Consider the following 25,090-nt stretch of genomic DNA (forward strand, 5'->3'; position numbering starts at 1 on the left):
TCATGTCTCCCAGGTCGTCCACAGGATTATTCGGTCCAGCCAGCCTGCGGTCTTTCCTCGTGAACATGACGTTCATCAGTTTGATGCTTTGGCTGCCATTTTTGGTAACGTCTTGGGCTGACATTCTTGCACATGGAGTTTGGAGGTCGAACAGTGACTATTACTTAGTCAACGTTCCTGGCTCTAGTATTGTATGTGTTGCTTTGGGTCGCAGGTTGGAGCCAGTATGTCTCGACTTCGAGTCGAGCCGCAACTGGCGGCCGCCTCCCGTGTAAGTCCATCTTATCACTTTTCTTTGATTAGGTAGCTCCGGGGAGCCATAGTACATAAATACACTTTATGTATTTAAGCATAAATACATTTATGCATAGTATAATACATAAGTACACTTAATTATGCCGTTACATCACCAAATATTCTCATCATTTTCTGTTAATACACTAATAATTTTAGGATGAAGTTTACATGTTCGATTCTATATACACAAGTTTTAAATATAAAGAATTTCTTTTTCAGTTTTATTAAACAATAGAGATTTTATACAAAATTTGAAAATATCTGAGTAATTCTATAATTTATTGAAAGATTTTAGTTTTGTTTTATTAGTTTTATAAAACTGTAATATTAATATAGCTATAGGTTAAGTACTAATTGTGATTAAGAAGCAATAAAATGCTTGTCCTCCTACACTAATAAGATTTGGTTAGGTCGTGGTTTTCTATACAGCTTTTCAGGTAAACTCTAATATTCACAATATTTTGGTGCGATGCTGGCGATTAAGTGTATTTATGTACTAAGCCGGTAGTCCGGATTGTACTTATTACATTTAGTATTAAAACGTACTGTCTATTCGGAGGAGGGGCTGCTTATCGTGCATCTCAAAGGGAACCAGTTTCTGGCTCGTGGTTCCCGGTAGGCAAGAACTCCAATCGACTGGTGCCACAGTCTAATACATAGATACAGCCTGGTAAGTTCCAGGGAGCCTCCAGGGCCCACCCACAAAATGGCGTTTCATTACATTCAACGCTGTTTTTTTGCAAATTACACACATTCACTCTGGTGTAGGTAATGAGGTTCTCCACGATACACTCCCTTCAAATATACTAGGCTGTCTTAGTGTATCTGATGGGAAGCATATGGTGCAGAACCCCATTACCTACACCAAAGTGTACACAGGTAATTTGTAAAAACTTGATTTGGTATCAGTTCAGTACCTCAAGACCCCTAGTGGAATGGATTCACTAAGATCCCAAATTAAATTATTTATAGTGTATTATGGTACAGTGGATTAAGCACACAGCTGGGGTGTCCCAGAACGCTGGTTCGAATCCCCGGATTGCTCCAATGATTTTCACAAAGATATATCATGCCATTGTGATTTCCTGGTGTTCACAAATTATTTCCATTATCACAATAACTCATGTAATTGTGCAGTTACTAAATTTTTACCTTTATCTTTACAGGTATCACAAGAGTGCTGGGAAGCCGTGGTCATTTGTCACATTTAACAAAGGTATAGTTGATGGGAAGCAGTTTGATAACATTATATTATTGCTTAGCTTTGTTTTGAGTGAATTGTATATATATGCAGAGGGGTACGTGCCTTACAAATGCTGTGTATCCGAAAATGCCAGTTTCCCGATTTGGGTTGGTTTGGATACTGAAGTTCGGGTAGAGCAAGGTTAGCATAAAATGTATATTTTATACATTTTATACTAACCTTTATACTTTATTGTTCATAATGTATGTTATGAACAATAAAGTCTGTGTATTAATTCGCTGACACCAGGCTACCAAACCCTCCCGGTCATATTAAAATTTGTATCTGAGCTGCACAATATTTATGCCATTATAAGTTGATTTTCGTGTTAGATGTACAGTATTACTATATATTATTAATCATTACCATATTTCATAGCTTCCTGTTTATTAATTAAACAAATATAGATTTACTTACGGATTATACACAGTTAGTAATTACCTAAGTGTAGTTACAGGATGATTAAGTCAGGGTGTGGGATGCTCTCGGACGAAGGTTCGAATCCTCGTCATGGCCCTTGTGGATTTGTTCATACAGGATGAGAGCTACGTTCGTGGTGTCCCGTCTTCCCAACACTCTGTCATATAACGCTTTGAAACTATTGTCGGTTTTGACCTCCACCACCTTCCCATTTAACTTGTTCCAACCGTCTACCACTCTGTTTGTGAAAATTAATTTTCTAATATTTCTTCACCAGCTTTGTTTGGTTAGTTTAAATCTATGACCTCTCTTTCTTGAAGTTCCAGGTCTCAGAAATTCTTCTCTATAAATTTTATCTATTCCATTACTATTTTGTACGTAGTGATCATATGGCCTCTTTTTTTATATATTCTAGTTTTGGCACATTTAATGTCTCCAACCTTTCCTCAAAGCTCTTATCCTTCAATTCTGGGAGCCATTTAGTTGCATGTCTTAGCACTTTTTCCAGTTTGATGATGATGTTCTTAAGATATGGGCACCATACAACCGCTGCATATTCATAATCCAAACCACTTCTGTAATCCCTAGGCAACAATAATCAATAGTAGATTCACAGGGTAATGCGGTTATCATCAAATGAAGATTTAAACTATTATTGTCTGGGCATGTGCAATGCAAATATGGATATAATGGGTCAATGTGGATGTAATGGAGTTTACCTTGACCCATGAAAAAAAATCCTGCCATCATTTCATGGTAGGAATACGGTTATCATCATGAATGTTACTTGGGGAATGCGGTCATCGTAATATGACGATTTAAACAATTATTATCTGGGTTTTACATGTATGATGCAAATATGGGTATAATAGCTCTTTGTGGATGTAAATAGAGAAAAAAGTGATAAAGCAATTGGTAAAACATCAGAGGATAAAACAGGAAGCATCAGCAAAGTTGAGCACCCGGTGTTGACAAGTTCCTGACACAACCTTGCAGAGCGCCGCCAGCCAGTGAAATAATAAATATTCACACATTTTCATGTTTTTCTTACATTTTGCATACAAATTAATAATTCTATATTGAAAAATTACTTTTTGAATGTTGTCATTTCCTGTGGAGAGCTCCTTCGGTTCCCCGGAGCTATATCGCGCTAATGTGAATATATTAGACCGTGGCAACAATCAATCGATGGAGTTCTAAGCCTACCAGAGACTTTTATGGTGATCAGGTGCCTTTTTTGATGGTGTCCCACCTGCGAGTTTCGTCTCAGCGGCAGTATTTAGTTTCCTGGCGGTCCTTTCGGCACTTTTTGACTATTCGTAGGTTCTCTTCCATTTCTTATCGGGTTGTTTTGTCCTTTCTCTTTTGGTTGTTTCAGGACCATAATCTTATGCCGAATACTGTCACCTAGTATTGTGCAGCGCTGGCGGAGCCGCTTCAGCTTGCGTTCGTGGTGGATGTCACTTCTGCTCCGTTCCGCAAGCTTTCTCAGGCATTGTTTCACCTCCGGCCTGCTCATGCGCCATCCTGGTCGTTGGACCAGGTGCTCTCTCTTCTCTCTTCGACTCGGTTTGTAGTGGCTCCTTCGGTTCAGGACTGTTTTTCTAATTGGCCTTGGGGGTCGGGTCGGGGAGCTTCATGCTCTCTTTCAGCACAGGGGTTTTGCTCTTTCGGTCCTGGTAGTCGTCTTGTTCGCTTGCAGCCGTCTCTTTCATTTCTGGCGAAGAAACTGCTGTTTTTCGGAGGGGTCCTTGGGTTGTTGATGCTTGGTTGGTTCGGCCTGGGGTGCATCATGTTTTGTGTCCGGTTGCAGCTCTTCGCCGTTACTTGCCGCCACGGCCTCTGTGACAGGGGACGCGCTTTGGGTTGACCCGGTTTCCCTTCTTCCCTGTTCCAGGATGCAGGTCTCCCAGGTCGTCCGCAGGATTATTCGGTCCAGCCAGCCTGCGGTCTATCCCCGTGTCCACGACGTTCGTAAGTTCGTGGCTTTGGCTGCTGTTTTTAGTATTATGGCGTGGGCTGACATTCAGGCACGGGGCTTTTGGAGGGCGAACAGGGTCCTGGCCGCACGGTTCCTCGATAATGTTCCTGGCACTTCTCGGGCGTGTTTAGCCATGGGTCGCAGGTTGCAGAGAGTTGTCTCAACTATGAGTTAAGGGGTGAGAGGCGGGCGCCTCCCGGGTAAGTCCCTCTTTTCCTTTATCTTTGGTTAGGTAGCTCCGGGGAGCCGAAAGGGCTCTCCACAGAAAATTAGCGTTGAATATAATGAAACGCCATTTTCTGGGTGAGACCCGGAGGCTCCCGGGCATCCATCCCTCCCTCCAGTCGGCAGTTTCTCGCGTTTTTTATATCCAGCCGGAGATTGGAATATATCCAGAACCGGGATTGGGTAGCCGGCGTAGAAGGTCTGGGACCCCTCCTTCCCCCATCCCGGGGAGGGGGGCGTTGGGCAGACAGCGGCACGACGGCTGTGGTGATGTCATGCTTGTTAGCGTGTTTTCTGATTGAGTTCTGCTTGCTCGTTCGGCTTTCGGTTAGCAATTTTTCACCAGCTGTAGTTTGTTTTGGGACTCCTACGTTTCTGGGTGCTTGACCTGGTAGATGGCAGATATGGACTGCTTCCAACTACACCGGGGTGTCTATGGGCCATTGCTCCTCGTGCCTCTCTGAGGGGGCTCCAGGTTGTGGCACTGGTCCCCAGTAGGCCTAGAACTCCATTGATTGACTGTTGTCACGGTCTAATATATACACATGAGCCCGGTATAGCTCTGGTGAGCCTTCAGGTCTCACCCAGGAAATAGGGTTTCATAACATTCAATGCTGGTTTTTTGTGCATAAGCAAATATGACTATTTTTCATAGCTGCTGACTGAGGGTTAAACCCTTGTTGCGTGTAATGTACTCTACGTGTATTTATTTATCTAAAGAAAAGAAAAGATATTTAGTGTGAGAGTAAGGAAGAATAGATAATGTGCAGAAAATGGATGTGAAATATGGTAGCTGGTTTAATAAGTAAGAGAAGTAATTTTAATCTGTGCAACCAGTACAGACCTATAGTGATATTGAAGGGTATGCAACTTAAATGTGTGTATTACTGTGTATCTTTCATTTCTGATTTCTTTGACAGTTAATTGGCATTTTTAAATTGCAATTATGAAATTTCTTAAGTGCATAGAAATACAATGCCTGAAAATGTTTGAATTAATGTAGAACATAATCATTCCAATTTCCAGGCAGCAGCAACCAAGCTTTGCATGACAAAAAAGATTTTGTAGTTGAAAACCATAGCTCACTTGCATCTGCAGAACAAATTACAGCGAAAACTGCAATTCCCACCCCATATGCAGACCCAATACTAGTCTCAAACAAAGCTCAAGTCAAGACTCCTGCTATACTTCCACAATCTCAAGTCAAGACTCCTGCTCCACTGCCGCAGGTCTGTATAAAGTTCAAATGACTGTGCTGTAATGATATTGGACTTGACATCAGTAAATATGGCTGTGACACACATAATATTTTGAAAATCACATCTAACACCTTACATTCATTATAAATTTGTTATATGTAATTTCCAATTTGTACTTTACAGGATACAGATCAAGCTCTTGTTCTCCCATCTTCCTTTGCAAATTTGTTGTATATGTTTAGAGTTTCTATTTTTCTGCGGGGGAGCCCCGTTGGCTCCCTGGAGCTTTTGGACTGATATTACCTAATATTAGTACGGGGCTTCAGTCATAAGGAGTTATCATGCCTACCGGGGACCACTAACAAAAATATGGTCTCCTCAGAGAGGCACAGGGAGCAGTGGCCTATGAAACTCTCATGTATGAAAGTATTCATGTCTACCATCGACCGGGGTTGAGCACCCAGAAAGGTAGGTGCTCCAAAACAGACTTCTGGTAGAACATTGCAGCCTGAGACCGAACAGGGTCTAGAAACCCCCCCTCTCCCCCCTCCCCAAGGAAAACAAGCTAACAAGCAACACGGTCAGCCGGACCGTCAGTTTGTCGGCTGAAACTACACGGGAAGAGCAGACTGGAAGTCTGCTCTGGTCTCAGTTGCCTGATTGGCTTCACCCTGCTGGTGTTCCTGCTGTGCATTGACGGTGGCCAGGCGTTCTGTACTAAGGGATGCATACCCGTAGGTCTCCCTACCCTAGGCGCCCTGTGAGTACACCCCTTGGGGTTCAGAGTTATCTTCTCTGGGTCCTTCGGGTCCCCATTCCCATAGAGGTAGTAGCTGCTGAGCTTTCTGCCTCACCCTTGGGGTCAGCTTAGATCACATACTTTCATTTGGCCCTGGGTAGGTAGTGGTTGTTCCTGGTTGGGGCGCACTGGGCTGCATCGCTTGCATATCTCAGCGGTCGTGCCTCTTTCTGGTCCCCTGGGTTGAGATGCTTCCTTGGGGTTCTCTTTCCACCTTTTAGTTTTCTTTATTGCCCATTGGGAGGCTGCCGTGTTTCCTATTAGGTGATACCTAGGTTCAGTAGGGCAGTCCTCCTCTTGGCCTCCGAGGTTTCTCGCCTCACAGGGTCAGTTTGCCCCAGATGATATACGGGGTCACAACCGGCTTTGGCAGCACTAGTGCCTGGGCTTCCCGTAGGGATACATGCCTACCGGCCCTGGAAACCCCTGTCGTGTCTTGGGTGACCAATGGATGTGTCCTCTTAGTCCCATCTCGCCTTATGCGAGTTTGAAGGTTGTTCGTTGCCCCTTTCTCAGACTACAGCTACAAATTAATGGTTAAACATAGCTGCCTGAAAAGAAGATATACCAGAAAGCAATATTTAAACATAGCCGCCTGGAGGTCTCTTGTCATTGCCACTCTCTTGTATGGCAGTTCCTGGTAGCAAGAAGACATCACAGATATAAGAGAGGGAAACGATGACAAGGGTATAAATGGTTTGACAACTACTTAGCATACTAAGCACTGTTTGTAATCCATTTTCAGATCAATGGTGAGGTGGTAACAAGTGATCCTACCTACGAGAACTTCAGCACAGAAGATATCTATGAAAATGTCACGAGGCGTATTCCCTATGCAGAAGTTGAAGCTTACCTTAATAGAATTATCAAGGCTTATGAAACCTCGGAGGAATTTAGGGTTAGTTGTTAAATTATTTCAGTTGGTGTGCAAATATGTATAAAATAAGTTTAAAATAACTAATGTTTTTATGTACAGTGACCAAACATAGTATTTTTTTATGTACAACGACCAAACATAGTAAGGGCATGCGAAGTCCAGTAAATATAACATAAGAATAGTTAGCAATACTGAAATATTTTATTTACAAAATTTTCAGTATTCGTCAAAAATATGTTGCACCCCACAACACACAATATTGTACATAAGAATATTTAAGGTAAATACTATATTATAATTACCTTTTAATACTTGGATGGATGGCGTTTTTTTCTTCCTGGTTTGGAGGCATTGCCGTAGGTTTTCCAATTAAATGTTTGCCCAGGACTGACAGATAGCCTCCTTAAGCTTGGATATGGAGGTTATGTGGTCCAGGGCAGGTCCAGGGACCTGCCCGAAACGCTACGCGTACTAGTGGCTGTACAAGAATGTAACAACTCTTGTATATATCTCAAAAAAAAAAAGTCTTTGCTCTCCAGCTCCCTCTTAACCACGTGCCAGAGATTCCCAGCTGGGTTGAGATCCAAGCTGCTACCTGGCCAATCCTTAGTGAAAGGTACCATGCAGTTATCAAGCCACTTGGTGACAGATTTGGCATGTGAGCAGGTGCACCATCCTGTTAGAAGATGCTGGCATATGGCTAGTATAACTCAACTCATAAATGTGGCAAGATACAGTAGTCACGCAAGATGTACTCTCCAATGAACATTTTAGAATATTCAAAGACCTTCAAGAAGTTTTCTTGAAACGCCCAAACCAAGGTTTTTGTGATGGCATCACATCGTTGTTTTCCTCCCTGAAATGCACACAATACTTTCTCACTGATGATTTAGCTACACTGATAAACAGATTTACTCAGTTTATCTCGGTTCTGGCGGCCCAATATTTAGTCAATGTTCCTGATCCAAGTCGATCATGCGTTGCTTTAGGCTATATTCCAAAGCCTGGGTTCTCTTCTTTGTTATCGTAGTACAGTATCTGCCGCCTCTCCTCCTTCCTGGGACCAAACACTTGGGCTGGACGGTAGAGCAACGGTCCCGCTTCATGCAGGTCGGCGTTCAATCCCCGACCATTCAATTGATTGGGCACCATTCCTTTCCCCCTGTCCCATTGCAAATCCTTATCCTGACCCCCTTCCAAGTGCTATATAGTCGTAATGGCTTGGCACTCCCCCCCCCCCCCTCCCCCTGATAATTCTCATACCTTCCTCCTTCCTGGTAAGTCCCGTCTTTGTTCTCTGTGGTTAGTAGCTTCAGGAAGCCACCAGGGGAGTCAGTTGAAGGCAGGCTGGGGGCCAGACCAGATGGTGGCAGTAATTATTGCACTGTAACAAGAATCGAGCTACTTTAGTTGGAGTGAATCCCTAGTTTTATGTGAATCATTTGCTGAGTTGTTTGCCAGCTTTGATGCTTTGCTTTCTGTGAACCCTTCAATTGTCTGTAAAGATGAACTGACTTTCTGGAGGCTTTTTCCAGTGGGGTAACAGGAGGTTGTCACCTGCTCCTTGAACCTCTGTGAGTGGACCAGGGTCTGGCTCTGATCCCCAGTAGGCCACAATACTTCTGCAACTTATGTGACCTTTTAGTATGGAGCAATCTCGGCAAGATAACTGGATTTAGTCACTGGGGAGCTCCAGGAAGAGACATTTAATTTCATTTAACACTAAGTTTTTCCTTCGTTTATTTATTTGTATTCTGTTTCTTCTATTGGCATTTAGTTACATATGTGTAATCAGACACTACTCATCACCAGCACTTTTTTTAACACTAGTCTGTTATAGACAAGGAAACAAATTTGATTATAATACACCATGCATACTCCATCCTCCTATTGTAGTAGACATGGTGATTTAAATCATCAATAGAAAGTTAATTTTAATTTAAAAACTAATTTCATAAATGAGTCTATATTGCAGTGAGGTTTGCTTTTCATACTGGTTTTAGACAGTAATGCACTCAACATAGTATAATCATGATTCAGTTTGTTTAATTATGATTACTTATTCTTTACTTTAAATTATTGTGATGCAATTATATTGATTTTTCATTACTGTCACATAATGCTAATGTGCCAGTTTGTTTCATTATGTGCTGTCAGATCTTTGATATTTGTGTTTTTACTCGCAGTTGTCTTGTAATAACAGGAACTTTGGTATTTACCCAACAGAGTGTTCCGGACAACTTCAACAAGAGCTCTGATGTAGGACAACTCCCAGAAAACAAGCCTAAAAATCGCTTCAGGAATAACCTCCCGTGTTAGTACTATTTTATAAATATTTCATTCGTTACAAATGAGAGTTTGAGCTCAGTATTTAAAAATACCGCATGATACATGACAGGCTTTTGAATATTTGAGTGAACTTTGTGGTGAGTGAGTTGCAGTGACCTCTTCTCCAGTGCCTTCCTAGCACCAGTATGACCCATCAGGGATCTCTGGTGTGCCAGAGTTCAGTCTCACTTTACCCTGATTGTCATGGTCCTGTAAAATGGGATATTTATGGATAAAGATCATCGAAGTGTTTTCCTTAGAAAGAAGTTTCTCATATTTACTCAAAGGTCTGTTTAAATTATTGATGTGACATTTGCATATTTGAAGGCATCGACGATCATTCTTTCTGCTTCCATCGTGCTGCATATTGGGTTGAGGACTCTTGAGACCCCAGGTCTTGTGGGGTTTGTTCCCCACGGTTTCTGATCCTCTTTGATCTTGCCTCGGAAGTTGAGGCATTTGGGCAGCTGCTGCATTATGAGTTAGGTTTCCCCAGTTTAAGCATTCGTGGCTTTGTGCTCAAATGAAAACGCCAGAATTGCCCTGTGTGGTATATGGAGACCCAGAATTGGAGGTGTTGGTGATCTCCATCTTGGCTCCGGTCATGCCTCCTCTACCTTCCCAGGCAGGTGTGGTTTGCCCTGCTTCTGGCTCCAAAACATCTGATGGTTTCAAAGTTGAGGCAGGGTTTAGCTATAGGTGTAACTCGGCAAATTCCAGGGGTTGCACCTTCCTTCTCAAGTGTGGAGGTTGATGAGTCATCCAGTCCAGCCAAAGTTATGGAATTTTCTCCTTCACAACCGCATGCTTCCTCCATACCATCTTTGAAAATCACCTTCCTTTCCCAGGCATTGGACAACAACTTTGGCTCCGCCTCAAAGTTTTCATGGCAGGCTCCTGGGGCAGGGGGAAACCCGATTTACCTGAGGGCCACTACTCACTAGTGGCCTCGATAAGGACAGAAACCTGGCGGCTTGTCAAAGGTCCCCCCATTTGTCTTTATTTTTTAAGTTGGATTTTAACATTCAACCGTGTTTTGGCCAGCTGGGGTGGCATATGTGTTATAGACTGGCAGTTCTCCCTTGATCATGTTGATAGGACATGCCTACTGTCCGACTGTTTATACTGTAATCAGATGAGTGTTCCATATGAGGTTCTTCACATATGTTGAATCTTCAATTGCTACAGCTTCAGACTCAACAAACCAGTGTAGAAAACAGGAGATGCATTTCACCCATAGGGTAATTAACCCATAGAATTGCTTACCTACTAAGACAGTACTCAAGTATAATCTTCAACAGAAAGAAAATCCTAAGAAATGATATTGGAACCTTTGACAAGCCATCAACTTCCTGCCCCATCAAAGCCACTAGATATGGTGACACTCAGGTAAACTCGAGTAAACTAATCAGTATATGAAAAGTTTTTCACAGATCACGACTCTCATTCCTATCCTCCTTTTTATCCCCAGTTTCCTTGTGAAGTAGAATGAAATATAGTTCGAAGCAATGAACTCTGTTCAAGTATCGGTGATACCATCTCGTGCATTATGGGGTAAAGGCCTAATGGGCCAAAGTGATTATTGAAAGCACTGCTTGATGGTTCCTTAGATGCCAAGTAGTCCAGTACTTGGAACGTAGTTTATATAAATGATGCTAGAGTATTCTCCAGTGCAGAATGTCATCCTGGCCCAACTGTGCATACCATCCATAGGAGCAGCAGGACCATGCCTGAGGGAGCAACCAATTAAGTGTCCTGCTCAGAAACAGTGCTTGTATATACTGTACATTCAGTCTGATTTACTTCATACTTATTTCTTTAATTTGCTCATAATTCTTGACTCGTCAATTTCTCTGATATATCATTTGTTTTATATGACTCCATTTCTATTGTCCAGTCCCTTGATAATATACAATATATTTTAGGCTATGACTTTGCTAAATTATTTATCCTGTGTAGCAAATCCTTGTTTGTTTTATCAAGGCAAATTTATCTATTCTATACAGAACACACAAATCAGTAGAAGTATGTAAGCCAACACAAATGCAAACTAACCAATAAAAATACATATAAACCAATAACAATTATTAAATTCATATTCTTTATTTGTAAACATAATATCAGAGATGAACAGTATGTTACCTTATCTGGTTCTTGTTGCTACCAGCACATGTCAGCGCTGAAGTATTACTAACCTAAATGATGATCTGTGCAGATGACGACACGAGGGTCTTGCTCTCAATCATTAATGATGATCCCTATTCTGACTACATCAATGCCAACCATGTCTCTGTAAGTCAAGTTTGGGATAAAAACTTTGTTTTAATGAATATTCTTATTTAAGTGCTAAAGATTTATCTTCATGGTCACTATAACATTCCTACTTTAGTTAGTATTTATTAGTGAACTTTTATTCAAGTCCAAGTTCAATAATGCAATGTATTTTATCAACAGTATATGCACAGTATCTGTAAAGTTGTAAAAACTCCTAAAGTGTCAAAAAGACAACTGATGAAATAATAGGATTACAGTTAACATTTACAATTGAGAATAAATTAATGTTTGAACATAAAACTAATGCATTAAAGATTATTTTGGCAGGGATATGGTGGTATGCGCTACATTGCTGCACAAGGTCCCAAGGATGTGAAAGTGCCTACTATTGTTGACTTTTGGAGGATGATCATAGAGCACGACATTAACGCCATCATTATGGTTGCCAACTTCGTTGAGGGGGGCAAGGTGAGATGTTAATTTGTAGATTTAGGATTGTAACATATTTTTTATCAAATAATCCAGTCTTGCAGGCAATGAGTCACAATAACGTGGCTGAAGAACGTTGACCAGACCACACACTAAAAGGTGAAGGGATGACGACGTTTCAGTCTGTCCTGGACCATTCTCAAGTCGATTGTCACAATCGACTTGAGAATGGTCCAGGACGGACCGAAACGTCGTCGTCCCTTCACCTTCTAGTGTGTGGTCTGGTCAACAATCCAGTCTTTACTAAATAATTACATATACAGTAGTTTAAGTCTTAAGAATAAAATCTGTTCATAGGTATTTAAGAACGCACTAAATATTGATTTGTTACAGAGTAAGGTTGGGGAGTACCTAAATCCAGGAGCCACCCTAGACTTTGATGGCTACCTTGTCTCCGTCCTCCATAGAGAACAGTTTCCACACTTCAATGTGTCATCGGTACAGGTCAGTCATAAGTGCTGTGAGCACAATGTACTTCGGTTTTCTATTTTATGTTTTAATGTGCTAGAAATTTCATCTGTTTCATTTAATTACACGTTTTTGGGTTAAACACTTTATATTTTAATCACTATCCCATTTCTAACTTTCATTGGTTAGTGAGAGGCACGTGCCAAGTAAAGATGAAAACCAAAATATGTACCAAAGAATATCTAGACAAAATTATGATTGATAAAATAACTTATGATTCTTTTGCTGTTAGTTTTGGGTTCTTTCTGATGACCAATATTGACATTCTACATACTTTAGGAGTAAAAGAACTGCCAGAACACACTCCAGGTATCATGAACTTGGAGATTATATTAATGGTCACTGAACAGTCGACAGCTTTTGATGTTAAGCCATATCTTTCTATAATAATGTTTTGAAATCATGTTACCTATTGGAAAATATGGCAAAAAAACAAACCCAGAGATAAAACTTTTTAACCCATCAAACACCTCAAACTTTTTATAATACAAGAATTTCAAATTTGTTCAAATTTTCTTAAGGTTTCAACAGGTGGGTTGAGCCATAGTGTGCAGCACTACCATTACACTAGCTGGCCAGACCATGGTATCCCAGATGAAGCTGGCTCGATGGCTCAGATGCTCCGACACTATCAAAACAGACACAGTGAAGGTATGTTATATCCTGTATTATCTTCATGACTTGCTATTCTAAAGGAATGAAAACATTGGTCACAATTTGGGCATTACAAATATATATACAGTCTAGCCTCAACAGACCCTTTGGCGGAGAGGAAAGCATTTTCTCGATTCTATAGACTAATTCGACAAACCTTGAGTCAACAGAACAGGGTGTTCATTGCACCAAGGCCCTTCAATGCACCACACCAACTCACCATTCAGAATACTGTAGTGTAAAACACTAGAGCTTATTTTTCAAAAAGTGTTACTAATTACTGTTCTTGTAATTTTAATACAGTATTACTATAAATTGCTTCCCTTCATTAGGGGGGCTGGGAGGTCAGGCTCCCCTCCCCTTCCCAACCACTGAGGTGGGGGGGGGGGGGGAGGGGGTGTGGTTGGAAGGAGAACTTGGGGTGTGGGTACTGGGGAGGGCATGGGTTGGAGAAACGAGGGAGGGCATGGGGTGTGGGAACAGGGAGAGCCTGGGGTTTGGGAACGGGGAGAGCCTGGGGTGTGGGAACAGGGAGAGCCTGGGGTGTGGGAACAGGAAGAGCCTGGGGTGTGGGAACAGGGAGAGCCTGGGGTGTGGGAACAGGGAGAGCCTGGGGTGTGGGAACAGGAAGAGCCTGGGGTGGGAGAAGGGATTGGGGAAGGAGAGCATGTGGGGGGGGGAGGAATGGTCTGGAGAGGGTCTCTACTGGTTGGGGAGGTGCAAGCGATTGGTGGGGAATGATTGTGGGGTGAGTTGGTGGTAGGTTTCTGTTATATTCCTCCCTGGCGATGCTGGCCTGTTGGTGAGGGAATTCCCACTGTGTGAATGTGTGTGTGGGCTGCTCAATATTGCTGATATTGGATGTGTCCTGTCCATGGCACTGGCATAGTTTCTGACTTAAAAGCAATGAAGATTTTGAGAGTACAGTATACTGTATTGCTATGATAAAAAATTGTGACTTCAAAGATTCTGAGAACAAATACTGCCAGAAGAAAGTATTATGGAAAAGATTCTAAGAAATCTGTTACACTGGGTAATTGTGCATACTTCTTTTTAGACTTAAATTTCTCAAATTAAGTAGTTTCTTTCTTGACATGTTGATTTAGAAGTAGCAGAAGAAACTTGCTAACGGCTTAATTGCTCTGACTCACTCATCTCTCTCTCTCTCTCTCTCTCACACACACACACACACACACACACACACACACACACACACACACACACACACACACACACACACACACACACACACTCTCACTCACTCACTCACTCACTCACTCACTCACTCACTCACTCACTCTCTCTCTCTCTCTCTCTCTCTCTCTCTCTCTCTCTCTCTCTCTCTCACTCTCTCACTCTCTCTCTCTCTCTCTCTCTCTCTCTCTCACTCTCTCACTCTCTCACTCTCTCTCTCTCTCTCTCTCTCTCTCTCTCACTCTCTCACTCTCTCTCTCTCTCTCTCACTCTCTCACTCTCTCACTCTCTCACTCTCTCTCTCTCTCTCTCTCTCTCTCTCTCTCTCTCTCTCTCTCTCTCTCTCTCTCTCTCTCTCTCTCTCTCACTCTCTCACTCTCTCACTCTCTCAATTTCTCACTCTCTCTCTCTCTCTCTCTCTCTCTCTCTCTCTCTCTCTCACTCTCTCACTCTCTCTCTCTCTCTCTCTCTCTCTCACTCTCTCACTCTCTCACTCTCTCACTCTCTCACTCTCTCACTCTCTCACTCTCTCTCTCTCTCTCTCTCTCTCTCTCTCTCTCTCTCTCTCACTCTCTCACTCTCTCTCTCTCTCTCTCACTCTCTCACTCTCTCACTCTCTCACTCTCTCTCTCTCTCTCTCTCTCTCTCACTCTCTCTCTCTCTCTCTCTCTCACTCTCTCTCTCTCTCTCTCTCTCTCTCTCTCTCTCTCTCTCTCTCTCTCACTCTCACTCTCACTCTCTCTCTGTGTGTTTACTTATGGGATCCATTGTTTCCCAGTTAATTTGGCCATGTTCATGTCTCCCATTACTTGCAACTGCACTCTGAATATATGTATAGGATTTTTCTGCCATATATTCTGCGAGATCTGTTCACATTCTCGCTTTCTTAGCTGTTTCTTCTGTGGTTCCCTGGGAGATGCAAACCATGGTTATCATCACTTTATCTTCTTCCACTGAAATAATTCCTGTGATAGTTTGCCTAGTCCTTTTCTTCCTCAATATTAATCTCTTAAGTCTTATTTCATTTGATCTGCATGGCTACAGTATTAAATAATAGTGTGCAACTAACAATTTTAGTTAAAGTACTTCTCTCTCAACAGGTGGCACGATTGTTCACTGTTCAGCTGGGATTGGCCGAACTGGTACAGTTCTCCAAGTTCTTCTCATGTTTGAAATGCTTGCTGTTGAAGGAAGCTTTGATCCTCTCGAAGTGCTCAAGCACCTTAGGAACTGTCGGGCACGACTAGTTGAAAACCAAGCACAATACAACCTTAGCCTGCAGATCCTTGATGAGATTCTCTTTGGTGAAAAAACCATTGTATCTGCAGAACATCTTCAGAATTCTCTAGACAGTTATCTGAGTAACTGCAAAGCTCAGTTAAGGAATATAAAAGCCTTACCATCCCCACTCTCATATAAAAGTACTTCTAATCCGAGCTTTGAGTCAATGAATCGTAACAATACAATATTGCCAGCAGACTCCCAACGAATATACTTACAAATGGAAAATGGAGAGCCAGAGTCACAGTATATTAATGCGGTGAAGGTTGCGGGTCTGATGCACACTGAAACACTACTAGTCACAGAACACCCCATGCCTATCACACTCCCCAAATTCTGGAGAATGGTTGTGGAGAAGGGCTCTTCTCTTGTAATACTCATCAATCAATTTGACGAGCAAAGCAAGGTAGTGATTTTGTTTACTTTTTCCATAATTTTAAATTAATATTCATTCAATGATTTCAATTTGTAATCAATAATCACAATTACTCTCTACCATTTAGGATGAGTTCCCTGATTTAATGCCTTATGTGGGAGGCATGTGGACCCTTGGAGAGTACACCATCCATGCGCACCAAGCTCAGCCCTATGGAAATTCACTCATGCAGTACACAGTACAAATTCAAAACTCAAAGGTATTGTATCTAAAATATCTTGTGGCAATTATATTTTTTGCTTTCTTAAGATACTATGAAGGAAAATTTCTCATGAATGTATGAAAATAAAACATGGCAGAAAGACTTTTCTGGATATGTCAGACTGGAAATACCTCGATCAAACTCGACATAAACAATCTCTCATTTTATGACAAATATTTGCAAGTGATTTCACATTCCATTATTTTGCAACTTGTATTATGCCAATTCCAGAGGAATGTGATCCAGTGGTGCTATCTTATGATCACTTAGCAGACATTTAGGCACTGATGCCAGTCACTATGGCATCCTTGTTATACCATTGAAGGTTTCTGGGAGTCACTGAAAACATTCATTTCAGTTATAATTATTTTTCAGACACATAATGTCTGTTTATGGGCACAAATTTGTCAGAGCCCTAGCAACATCACACCACAATAGCCAATCATACTTTTACAAATATAGCAACCAATCAAACCACAAGCCTGCCAACGCACCCACCAAGTAAAAACACCAATGTTACCCAGATCCTGACCACCTACACTGTCCTCACATACACACTGACTACACTCGTGACAGTATGGTGGGACTTTACTTTAATAAGCTTTTCTGCCATTATATTAGACCACCAGTTCCCAATTGGTGGGTCATGACCACCCCCCTCCCTAACTTGCAATGCTTGAAAAATAGCTAGCATCATTGTTTTCCTCTTAAATGAGGTGTTTCTAAATTCATTCTTTAAAAAAAAATCAATTATGAAAGGGGTGGCAATAGGTTTGAGGAGTTATAAGTACTGCATTAGAAAATACGGCCATGAATCCAAAAAAGGTTGCAAACCACTGCATAGACTAATGGATAGTTAGTAATTATTAAAAGATGGCACCAAGCTGTGAAGAATATGTAGCTAAACTAATGGGTAGTTTTAAGGTAATGTTGAATGTCATTTTTATCCTTCTAATGTTCAACAGCTTCTTGGTTGTTTGACAAGATTTTGACCCTAGGCAAAACACTGATTTATCAAGTCTTATTTTTCAGAACTTACTCCATAATGTGCAAGTGTATCAGGTGCTCTCGTGGCAGTATGGTCAAGATGTGCCGCCTGTGCCAGACGTCTTGCTCAAATTGGCTGAATTATTACTACAGAACCCTAGTAGTACTCGGATTGGTCCACCTATTTTGTGCTGTGGGTTAGTATCTGTTGTGGAAATATGTAGCAGTTCTCAAACTGAACTCTTATTCACTTTATGAATTTGTATCATGCTTTTGATACTATGTTTCGATGTGGAATACATTTATGCTAGATATTGTACTGTGTAGTTTATGTTGGCTCAGCATCCCAAAATTTGTAGTTCTTTAAATTTAATGATTGCCTCTAAAATATCATTGACGTAAGTTATAACTTTCTTTGCTCTACTATGCTGTTTTACCGTCAGTTTGGATCATATACTTTTTATAGAGAACATTCTGATGTATGTAACAACCAACACAGTAAATTATGAGTAGAGCTTGCCATTCACATTAGAAATAAGGCATTATTGAAAGTAAAAGATATCTAAATGCCCTACACCCCTACAGTGTGATGCTTTACTACAAAAAATTAGAATGTCATAAGAGTTGCAACGTTTAAAACGAGAGACCAGAGTATGATTAAGTGTATAGACCCAAATGATGAACTACCAAAACAGTAAAATTACAGAGTAATGTGGATCAATAGTTTGTAAACTTTACAGAAAAAAAATCGCTGATAGTACTAATTTCTTGCAGGTTTATCATTGATTCTGTACCAGCCTAATAAAAACTTTAGTAATAATCAGCCATTCCTTTAAAGGCAGGAACTGTTAGTGATATTCATCTTTACAAATGGGGTGTATCACCAGGCACAGAATAGACCTGGAACAAATTATGAAAACACCAAATACAGTTCAGAACTGATAGCTTAGTTTATTCATTATTTCACTGTTGTGGGTTCTTCAATAATAGCAGGAAATGTGAAAATAATATTACCCATAGTGACAGCCTGTAGTGTGCTGGTGGAACACAAGATGCAATAAGAACATAAGTTATTGCTAAATTGGTTTGTTGCCAATCAACAATGGTTTTGTTGATTGTTTTGGTAATGGTTTTGGTAATAAAGTACTCAGCAAAGAATTATTTTTTCTGATTAATATTTATACAAAGACTATGAAAGCAGATTCTATTCATCTACAGTATCTCCAATGAACTATTACACATAAATCGGCCACATAACCTGGTTGTGTAAAATGGTATGGTTATCACTGCTTTAAGTATAAATTTAAATTATACAAAATGGATGATGTATGGTAAAGACATACTGTAAGTTAAAACGAGCCGTGAGGACAATCCTATTACCATTCCAGACTTTTTTGTTCTTAGAAATGAGCACTTCATTAAGAGGGCCTATGGGTAAACACACAATAATACCAGCAAGGCCACCATACTTCATCTCTTTCGAGGGAGCTTTCATCTTAAAGAACCAATGTCCAGCACAGAAGATAATTATCAAAAGAAGGTATCAAGGTGGGAAGACTATGTAGCACCAATCCAGTAACAAAGCCTCCAACAAGAATTGAAGACTTGCCACTTTTGCACCATACATCATCTAACTTGGCAACTTAGGCCCACACATAGCCACACTGGATCACACCCATCCTTCCATGACAAGCTCTCATACAAGACTATTAATAAAACTCCTTGCCTCAATTCAACCCGTTCTCGCAATTTTAATAAGTCAATATTGACTTTTTAAATATGTGCATAGGTGACATACTTAACCTAATAGATACCCTTAAAAAGATTCATAGAAAACACCGACCTTACCTAACCTTGTTAGTATCTTAAGATAAGCATCTTATTGCTTCGTAATTACAATTATTACCTAACCTATAATAGGTATAGGTTAAGTAATAATTGTAATTATGAAGCAATAAGATGCTTATCTTAAGATACTAACAAGGTTAGGTAAGGTCGGTGTTTTCTATGAATATTTTTAAGGGTATCTATTATGTTTAGTATATCACCTATGCACGTAGTTAATAAGTCAATATTGACTTTACGAATTTGCGAGAACGGGTTGCTCAATTTGCCCAGAGACAACCAGTAAGTACTACTTTACTCAAGAATAGAGGCCTTTTCTAGAGGCTACCGCACTTTAAAAAATCCAACACAGATTATACACAAATAATCCAAAAGGTTTCTGAAGGCTTGGGAACTGATGACCCTTCAAACAAGGCATGAAAGCATAACAGGACACATTTCACCCAGACATTTTAAATACTGTATTAAGCAAGTTATAAAAAGTCAATCCATACCTTTTCAAGAGATATAATGTGATGAGAGGCAACTGCTAGAAGCCTGCAAAGCCATACTGCAGGACAGACAACAGGAAAATCTTCAACTCTTTAAAAACAAATAATAATAATCCTATGGAGCAACCTACCATTTGAAAGCCATTGAAGCCAGGATATTATTATTATTGTTTACAATACACCTAGAGAAAATCAAGAAAATTTGAGAGCCTTCACCCTGTTCCAGTTGCAGACACAAGAAACTGGCCATCAGGTAAATTAAGATTTGGTGCAAAAATAAAAATTACATTTAGAAAATAATTCATATTTACTTCTTTGACAGTGACGGTGTGACAGGATGTGGACTAGTGGCTGCCATGACTTTAGTGGTTGAGCGACTGCAGAATGAACAGCGCGTGGATGTCTACAGAACAGTTGTGAAACTATTAAGGAGTAGGCCTCAATTTATCACTTCTGAGGTAATTAATCTTCAAACTATTATCTTGAGTATACATGAAATAAAATGCTTATACACTTATGTTCAAATTCACATCAGGGTACAGTGCAATTTCAATTTGGCAAACTATATGAGACAAACCCCAATTTGTTGCAAATGGAGATACCTTCAGGAGGCATTTGTATGACGCAATTACTGTACTGTATTTTGTTAGACAAGAAAAATACATTGCTATTCCATGGAACATACCTGGGTCTTTCTCCTAATACAGTATATTTCATTCATTTACAAATAAAATTTATAAAATTATTAGTACAGTAATAGTATGTGTTACCATTCATAGCCTAATATTTCCCATGCTCTATGGGGGGCCTGATGGCTGAGTGGACAGTCCTCGGGATTTGTAGTTCTAAGGTTCTGGGTTTGATCCCCAGCGGAGGTGGAAAAAATGAGCGGTTTCTTTCACCCTGATGCATCTGTTCATCTAGCAGTAAATAGGTACCCAGGAGTTAGATAGCTGCTATGGGCTGCTTCCTGGGGATGTGTAACAAAAAGGAGGCCTGGTCGAGGACCGGGCCACAGGGACGCTACCGAAATCATCTCAAAATAAGCTCAGATAACCAAGATGAGCTAATTTCACCAGATCCTGGTGACATCTACCAGGAGATCCTGACTTAGAGAGATTTCAACCTCATTGTCAGTATTTCTCAGGATCCAGTCTCTTTAATCTTTTCTTAAATATGGTGTAAATGAGCCATGTTCATCAACTTTCTCAGAGGTCTATTAACTCTGGACCTATATACTAAGAAAATTTGCACATCCCTTGCTTTGTTGAACAGTGAGCAGAACAGACCAGTTCAGTGAAGCAGGTGAGTAAGTATAGCCTGGGACTTGTTTGTTACCACTGGAGATTTGCCAAATTGAGGATGCACTGTAACACACGCATATACTAATCCTCCTGAGCATTTCTCATAACTTATGACCATTTACTTATCTTATGTTCAAGTTACATGTCTGTAGCACAAGCATCTCTTCATAATGCCACCTTTCATATGTGGCTATTAGCCAGGGATTTAAGTCAGAAATTGCTTACCTTCTCACAACTGTCATTACTAACCACTTGGAAGAGCTTGTAGCTAGATCCCAAGAAGCAGATATTTAATAGTATAATTCTTCATTAGATACAAACTATATTTAATGCAGTTGGTTGACTTCATTTCACGAGTATCTACTCGAGAAAACATGCTCTGTATGTGAAATATGTTGAAGAATGAATGATTACAGATGGAATTTAAATTCTTGAAATGCACAGCCAGTGCAAGGATGGTATGAGCTGAACGACTTGTGTTGTAGTTGTCATCTTTTGGTTGTCAACAAAGCTGGGCCATGTGGGAAACCTTGAGAACATTAGCATTACCATATTTATAACAGTAAAGCCATCGACATTTCATCTCTGATCTACCGCAATCACAATGTGTGAGAAAGCATGTATTAAGTATGAACAGTGCACGAAAATTGGTTGCGAATGTGGATGGTTGGAAACAATTTGTCAGCAGTGAATATTTGACCTACTTCCAAATAACATCTTGGAGGAAGCAATTTATGCCTGGCTTGTATAAAGCAGTGGGATGCTGATGTGAATGTTTTGCTGGTTGTGTGATGCTGCAGTATGTAGTGTGAAAGATATGGTACATAGGTGTGTGTCTTTTAATCTCCTTTTCCTATGTACTCTCCTATTTCTTTCATGTTGATGCTTCCCAACCCAATGAAAGTGAGAACTAAGGTAATGATGATAATAACTGAAGCACATTAACTTTTTCAGGCCCAGTTTGCGCTCCTGTACAGTGGAGCCGCCACATATATAGAGAATTACTCCACCTATGGAAATTTCTTTTAAAAAAAATTAATTATACAAGTTAATTTTTACCAAGAGGAGACAAAAGTCACATCACTGGATAATATCAAAGAATTAATAGCCCTATATGAAGCTTAATGACAATACTGTACTAAGTTTAACAAGCCAAGTGGCACACAAAGAACACGTGCAGCCAGATGGTGATTTAGGTGTTGGTTGGGTAGATGTATCGACATGATTGGAAATGCAATAATAATCCTGTTTAAGAAAATAACAATCATGGGTAAGCAGCAATTTAAAATGAAATGTCTTGTAAAAACTCGAGTCTAAAAGTTAGCCGGAGAGCCTCGGTGAATTGGAAACTAAAATTGTGGTTACTCATTTTTTTTCGTACCCAGAACAATAGGGAATAAATATACACTAAATAAAATAAATGAACATTTAACTGCACTTTACCTTTATTGAGGACTCTTATTGGTGTATGGAAGATGGAGAAAAGATGTGGTGTTACTGTTTGGACGGGGAGTCCCCTTCCATTATAGCATCAAGCAGTGATGACATCTCTGAGTACTCTCTCCTACGTTTTGTAGGCATACCACTAGGACCTGGTTGTTCAAGCAGTGAGCAGTTCTTTGCTGTGTTCCTCCTCCAATTTTACGTTTTACATTTTAATGTACTTAGTTTTAATCAACTGTACATTTTAATGAGCAATCACTAAAAAACATTTTCTTACATGCTTTAGCAATATAGTTGACTCTTTACCTAACTCATCCATTCAACAAGTGTTAGTCAGATCACATAGTGGTTTGTATTTGGTGACCAACTTTTCAAATTCCATGTACTGTTAATGTGTATCTTCGCTTCAACACATGTTGTTGTTATATAATAACAATCACGTCATGCTCACTTGTCCAATCTGGCAAAGACAACCACGAGTTACTCTCACACACCTGCCATCACATCGCCCACACTCCTACCATCTTCCTTCCCTCCCATGCTCACACCATCCTCCATTTACTCAATTTTTTCTCACAATCTGCATCACCTAATCTCACGGTGTTGTTCTTGTTGTTTGATTCAGCTACTCTGAACAAAAGTTCCAAGTAACACGGGCTATGGTGAGCACGTAGTGAACTTTATATCCTAAACTCGCTCCAACCCCAAACCCACATTGAGTGCCCAAGGCTAGCTACCAGCACTATTCCTCTCATACACACAGCAAAATACTAAAGAAATTGTTCACGACTTTTGTTAGGCCAAAGCTAGAATATGCATCAGTTGTATGGTGCCCATATCTTAAGGAGTATATCAACAAACTGGAAAAGGTGCAAAAGACACGCCACCAAGTGGCTCCCAGAACTGAAGGATAAGAGCTACGAGGAGAGGTTAAAGGCGTTAAATATGCCAAAACTAGAAAAATATAAGAAAAAGAGGCGATATGATCACTACGTACAAAATAGTAACAGGAATCGATAAAATTAATAGGGAAGAATTCCTGAGACCTGGAACTTCAAGAACAAGAGGACACAGACTCACGCTAAGGAAACAAAGATGCCACAAAACATTAGAAAATTTTCTTTTGCAAACAGTGGTAGACTGTCGGAACAAGCTAAGTGAGGTGGTAGTGGAGGCCAAAACCGTCAGTAGTTTCAGTGAGGTGGTAGTGGAGGCCAAAACCGTCGGTAGTTTTCAGTGAGGTGGTAGTGGAGGCCAAAACCGTCAGTAGTTTCAGTGAGGTGGTAGTGGAGGCCAAAACCGTCAGTTGTTTCAGTGTTATATGACAAAGAGTGCTGGGAAGACGGGACACCATGAGCGCAGCTCTCGTCCTGTAACTACACTTAGGTAATAACACTAAGTGTGATCATGCAAGCCCTGAGAGAATCATGTTTAGTTATATCAAAATTTGTGGATATTATATAACTAGAATACACCTGTTTGTCATACCATAAAAGTAGCAGTCCTAAAGCTAATCACCAATTCTAAACTTTTAATCTTTTAAGGTAATGTACTTTGATGATAAAAAAATTATAAAATGTACAAAATTGTCATAACAGCTAAACTATTTTTCACGTTATTCAGCTTATTTTTATATTTATATATATATATATATATATATATATATATATATATATATATATATATATATATATATATATATATATATATATATCGTACCTAGTAGCCAGAACGCACTTCTATGCCTACTATGCAAGGCCCGATTTGCCTAACAAGCCAAGTTTTCATGAATTAATTGTTATTCGACTACCTAACCTACCTAACCTATCTTTTTCGGCTACCTAACCAAACCTAACCTAACCTATAAAGATAGGTTAGGTTAGGTTAGGTAGGGTTGGTTAGGTTTGGTCATATATCTACGTTAATTTTAACTCAAATAAAAAAAATTGACCTCATACGTAATGAAATGGGTAGCTTTATCATTTTATAAGAAAAAAATTAGAGAAAATATATTAATTCATGAAAACTTGGCTTATTAGGCAAATCGGGCCTTGCATAGTAGGCCGAAAAGTGCGTTCTGGCTACTAGGTACGACATATATATATATATATATATATGGGCTGGACGGTAGAGCAACGGTCTCGCTTCATGCAGGTCGGCATTCCATCCCTGACACTCCAAGTGATTGGGCACCATTCCTTTCCCCCCTGTCCCATCCCAAATCCTTATCCTGACCCCTTCCAAGTGCTATATAGTCATAATGGCTTGGCACGTTTCCCCTGATAATTCCCTTATATAAAGAATTTTTAGATACACTATTTTCCAGAACTAACTGCCACGTTGTCATTATGTATTATGCTTATTGGCAAATTGAGTTTAAAGCCACAAGAATGTATTAAATGCATATGTCTCTGGATGCATAGATTAATGGTATATTTTGCTTTGTTAGGTTTTAAGTTAATGCTATCTTTCCTACTTAGGTGAAAGAAAATATTTAAATACTGTATATTCCTTCTGCTGTGTGTTGTAATGCTTATGCTTTTCAAACAACTGTTACTAATTTTCTTGTTTTGTCGATTCCAGCCATATAAGGTCAGTTTCATATAGAGGTTGTCTGCCTTGGACATTTCGTATTGGTTTCTTCTAACATATA

At 40.1% G+C, this 25,090-nt stretch overlaps 1 protein-coding gene across 2 annotated transcripts in view; it reads left to right on the forward strand.

Moving 5' to 3' along the window:
- The window catches only part of LOC123759639 (receptor-type tyrosine-protein phosphatase T), a 138,171-nt gene extending 115,756 nt beyond the window's left edge, over positions 1-22,415 (forward strand). For both annotated transcript variants that reach the window (XM_069328917.1, XM_069328916.1), the window contains exons 23-35: positions 1,464-1,513; positions 5,193-5,395; positions 6,910-7,062; positions 9,268-9,355; positions 11,585-11,661; positions 11,971-12,111; positions 12,466-12,576; positions 13,122-13,251; positions 15,549-16,135; positions 16,233-16,364; positions 17,400-17,551; positions 20,013-20,148; positions 21,949-22,415. In XM_069328917.1, coding sequence (XP_069185018.1) covers positions 1,464-1,513; positions 5,193-5,395; positions 6,910-7,062; positions 9,268-9,355; positions 11,585-11,661; positions 11,971-12,111; positions 12,466-12,576; positions 13,122-13,251; positions 15,549-16,135; positions 16,233-16,364; positions 17,400-17,551; positions 20,013-20,148; positions 21,949-22,023 — 2,035 coding nt within the window. In that variant the 3' untranslated portion in view covers positions 22,024-22,415. The remainder of the gene's footprint in view (positions 1-1,463; positions 1,514-5,192; positions 5,396-6,909; positions 7,063-9,267; positions 9,356-11,584; positions 11,662-11,970; positions 12,112-12,465; positions 12,577-13,121; positions 13,252-15,548; positions 16,136-16,232; positions 16,365-17,399; positions 17,552-20,012; positions 20,149-21,948) is intronic.
- The last annotated feature ends 2,675 nt before the right edge of the window (positions 22,416-25,090 follow it).

The sequence above is a fragment of the Procambarus clarkii genome, chromosome 22, assembly GCF_040958095.1.
Source record: "Procambarus clarkii isolate CNS0578487 chromosome 22, FALCON_Pclarkii_2.0, whole genome shotgun sequence".
NCBI classification, from domain to species: domain Eukaryota; kingdom Metazoa; phylum Arthropoda; class Malacostraca; order Decapoda; family Cambaridae; genus Procambarus; species Procambarus clarkii.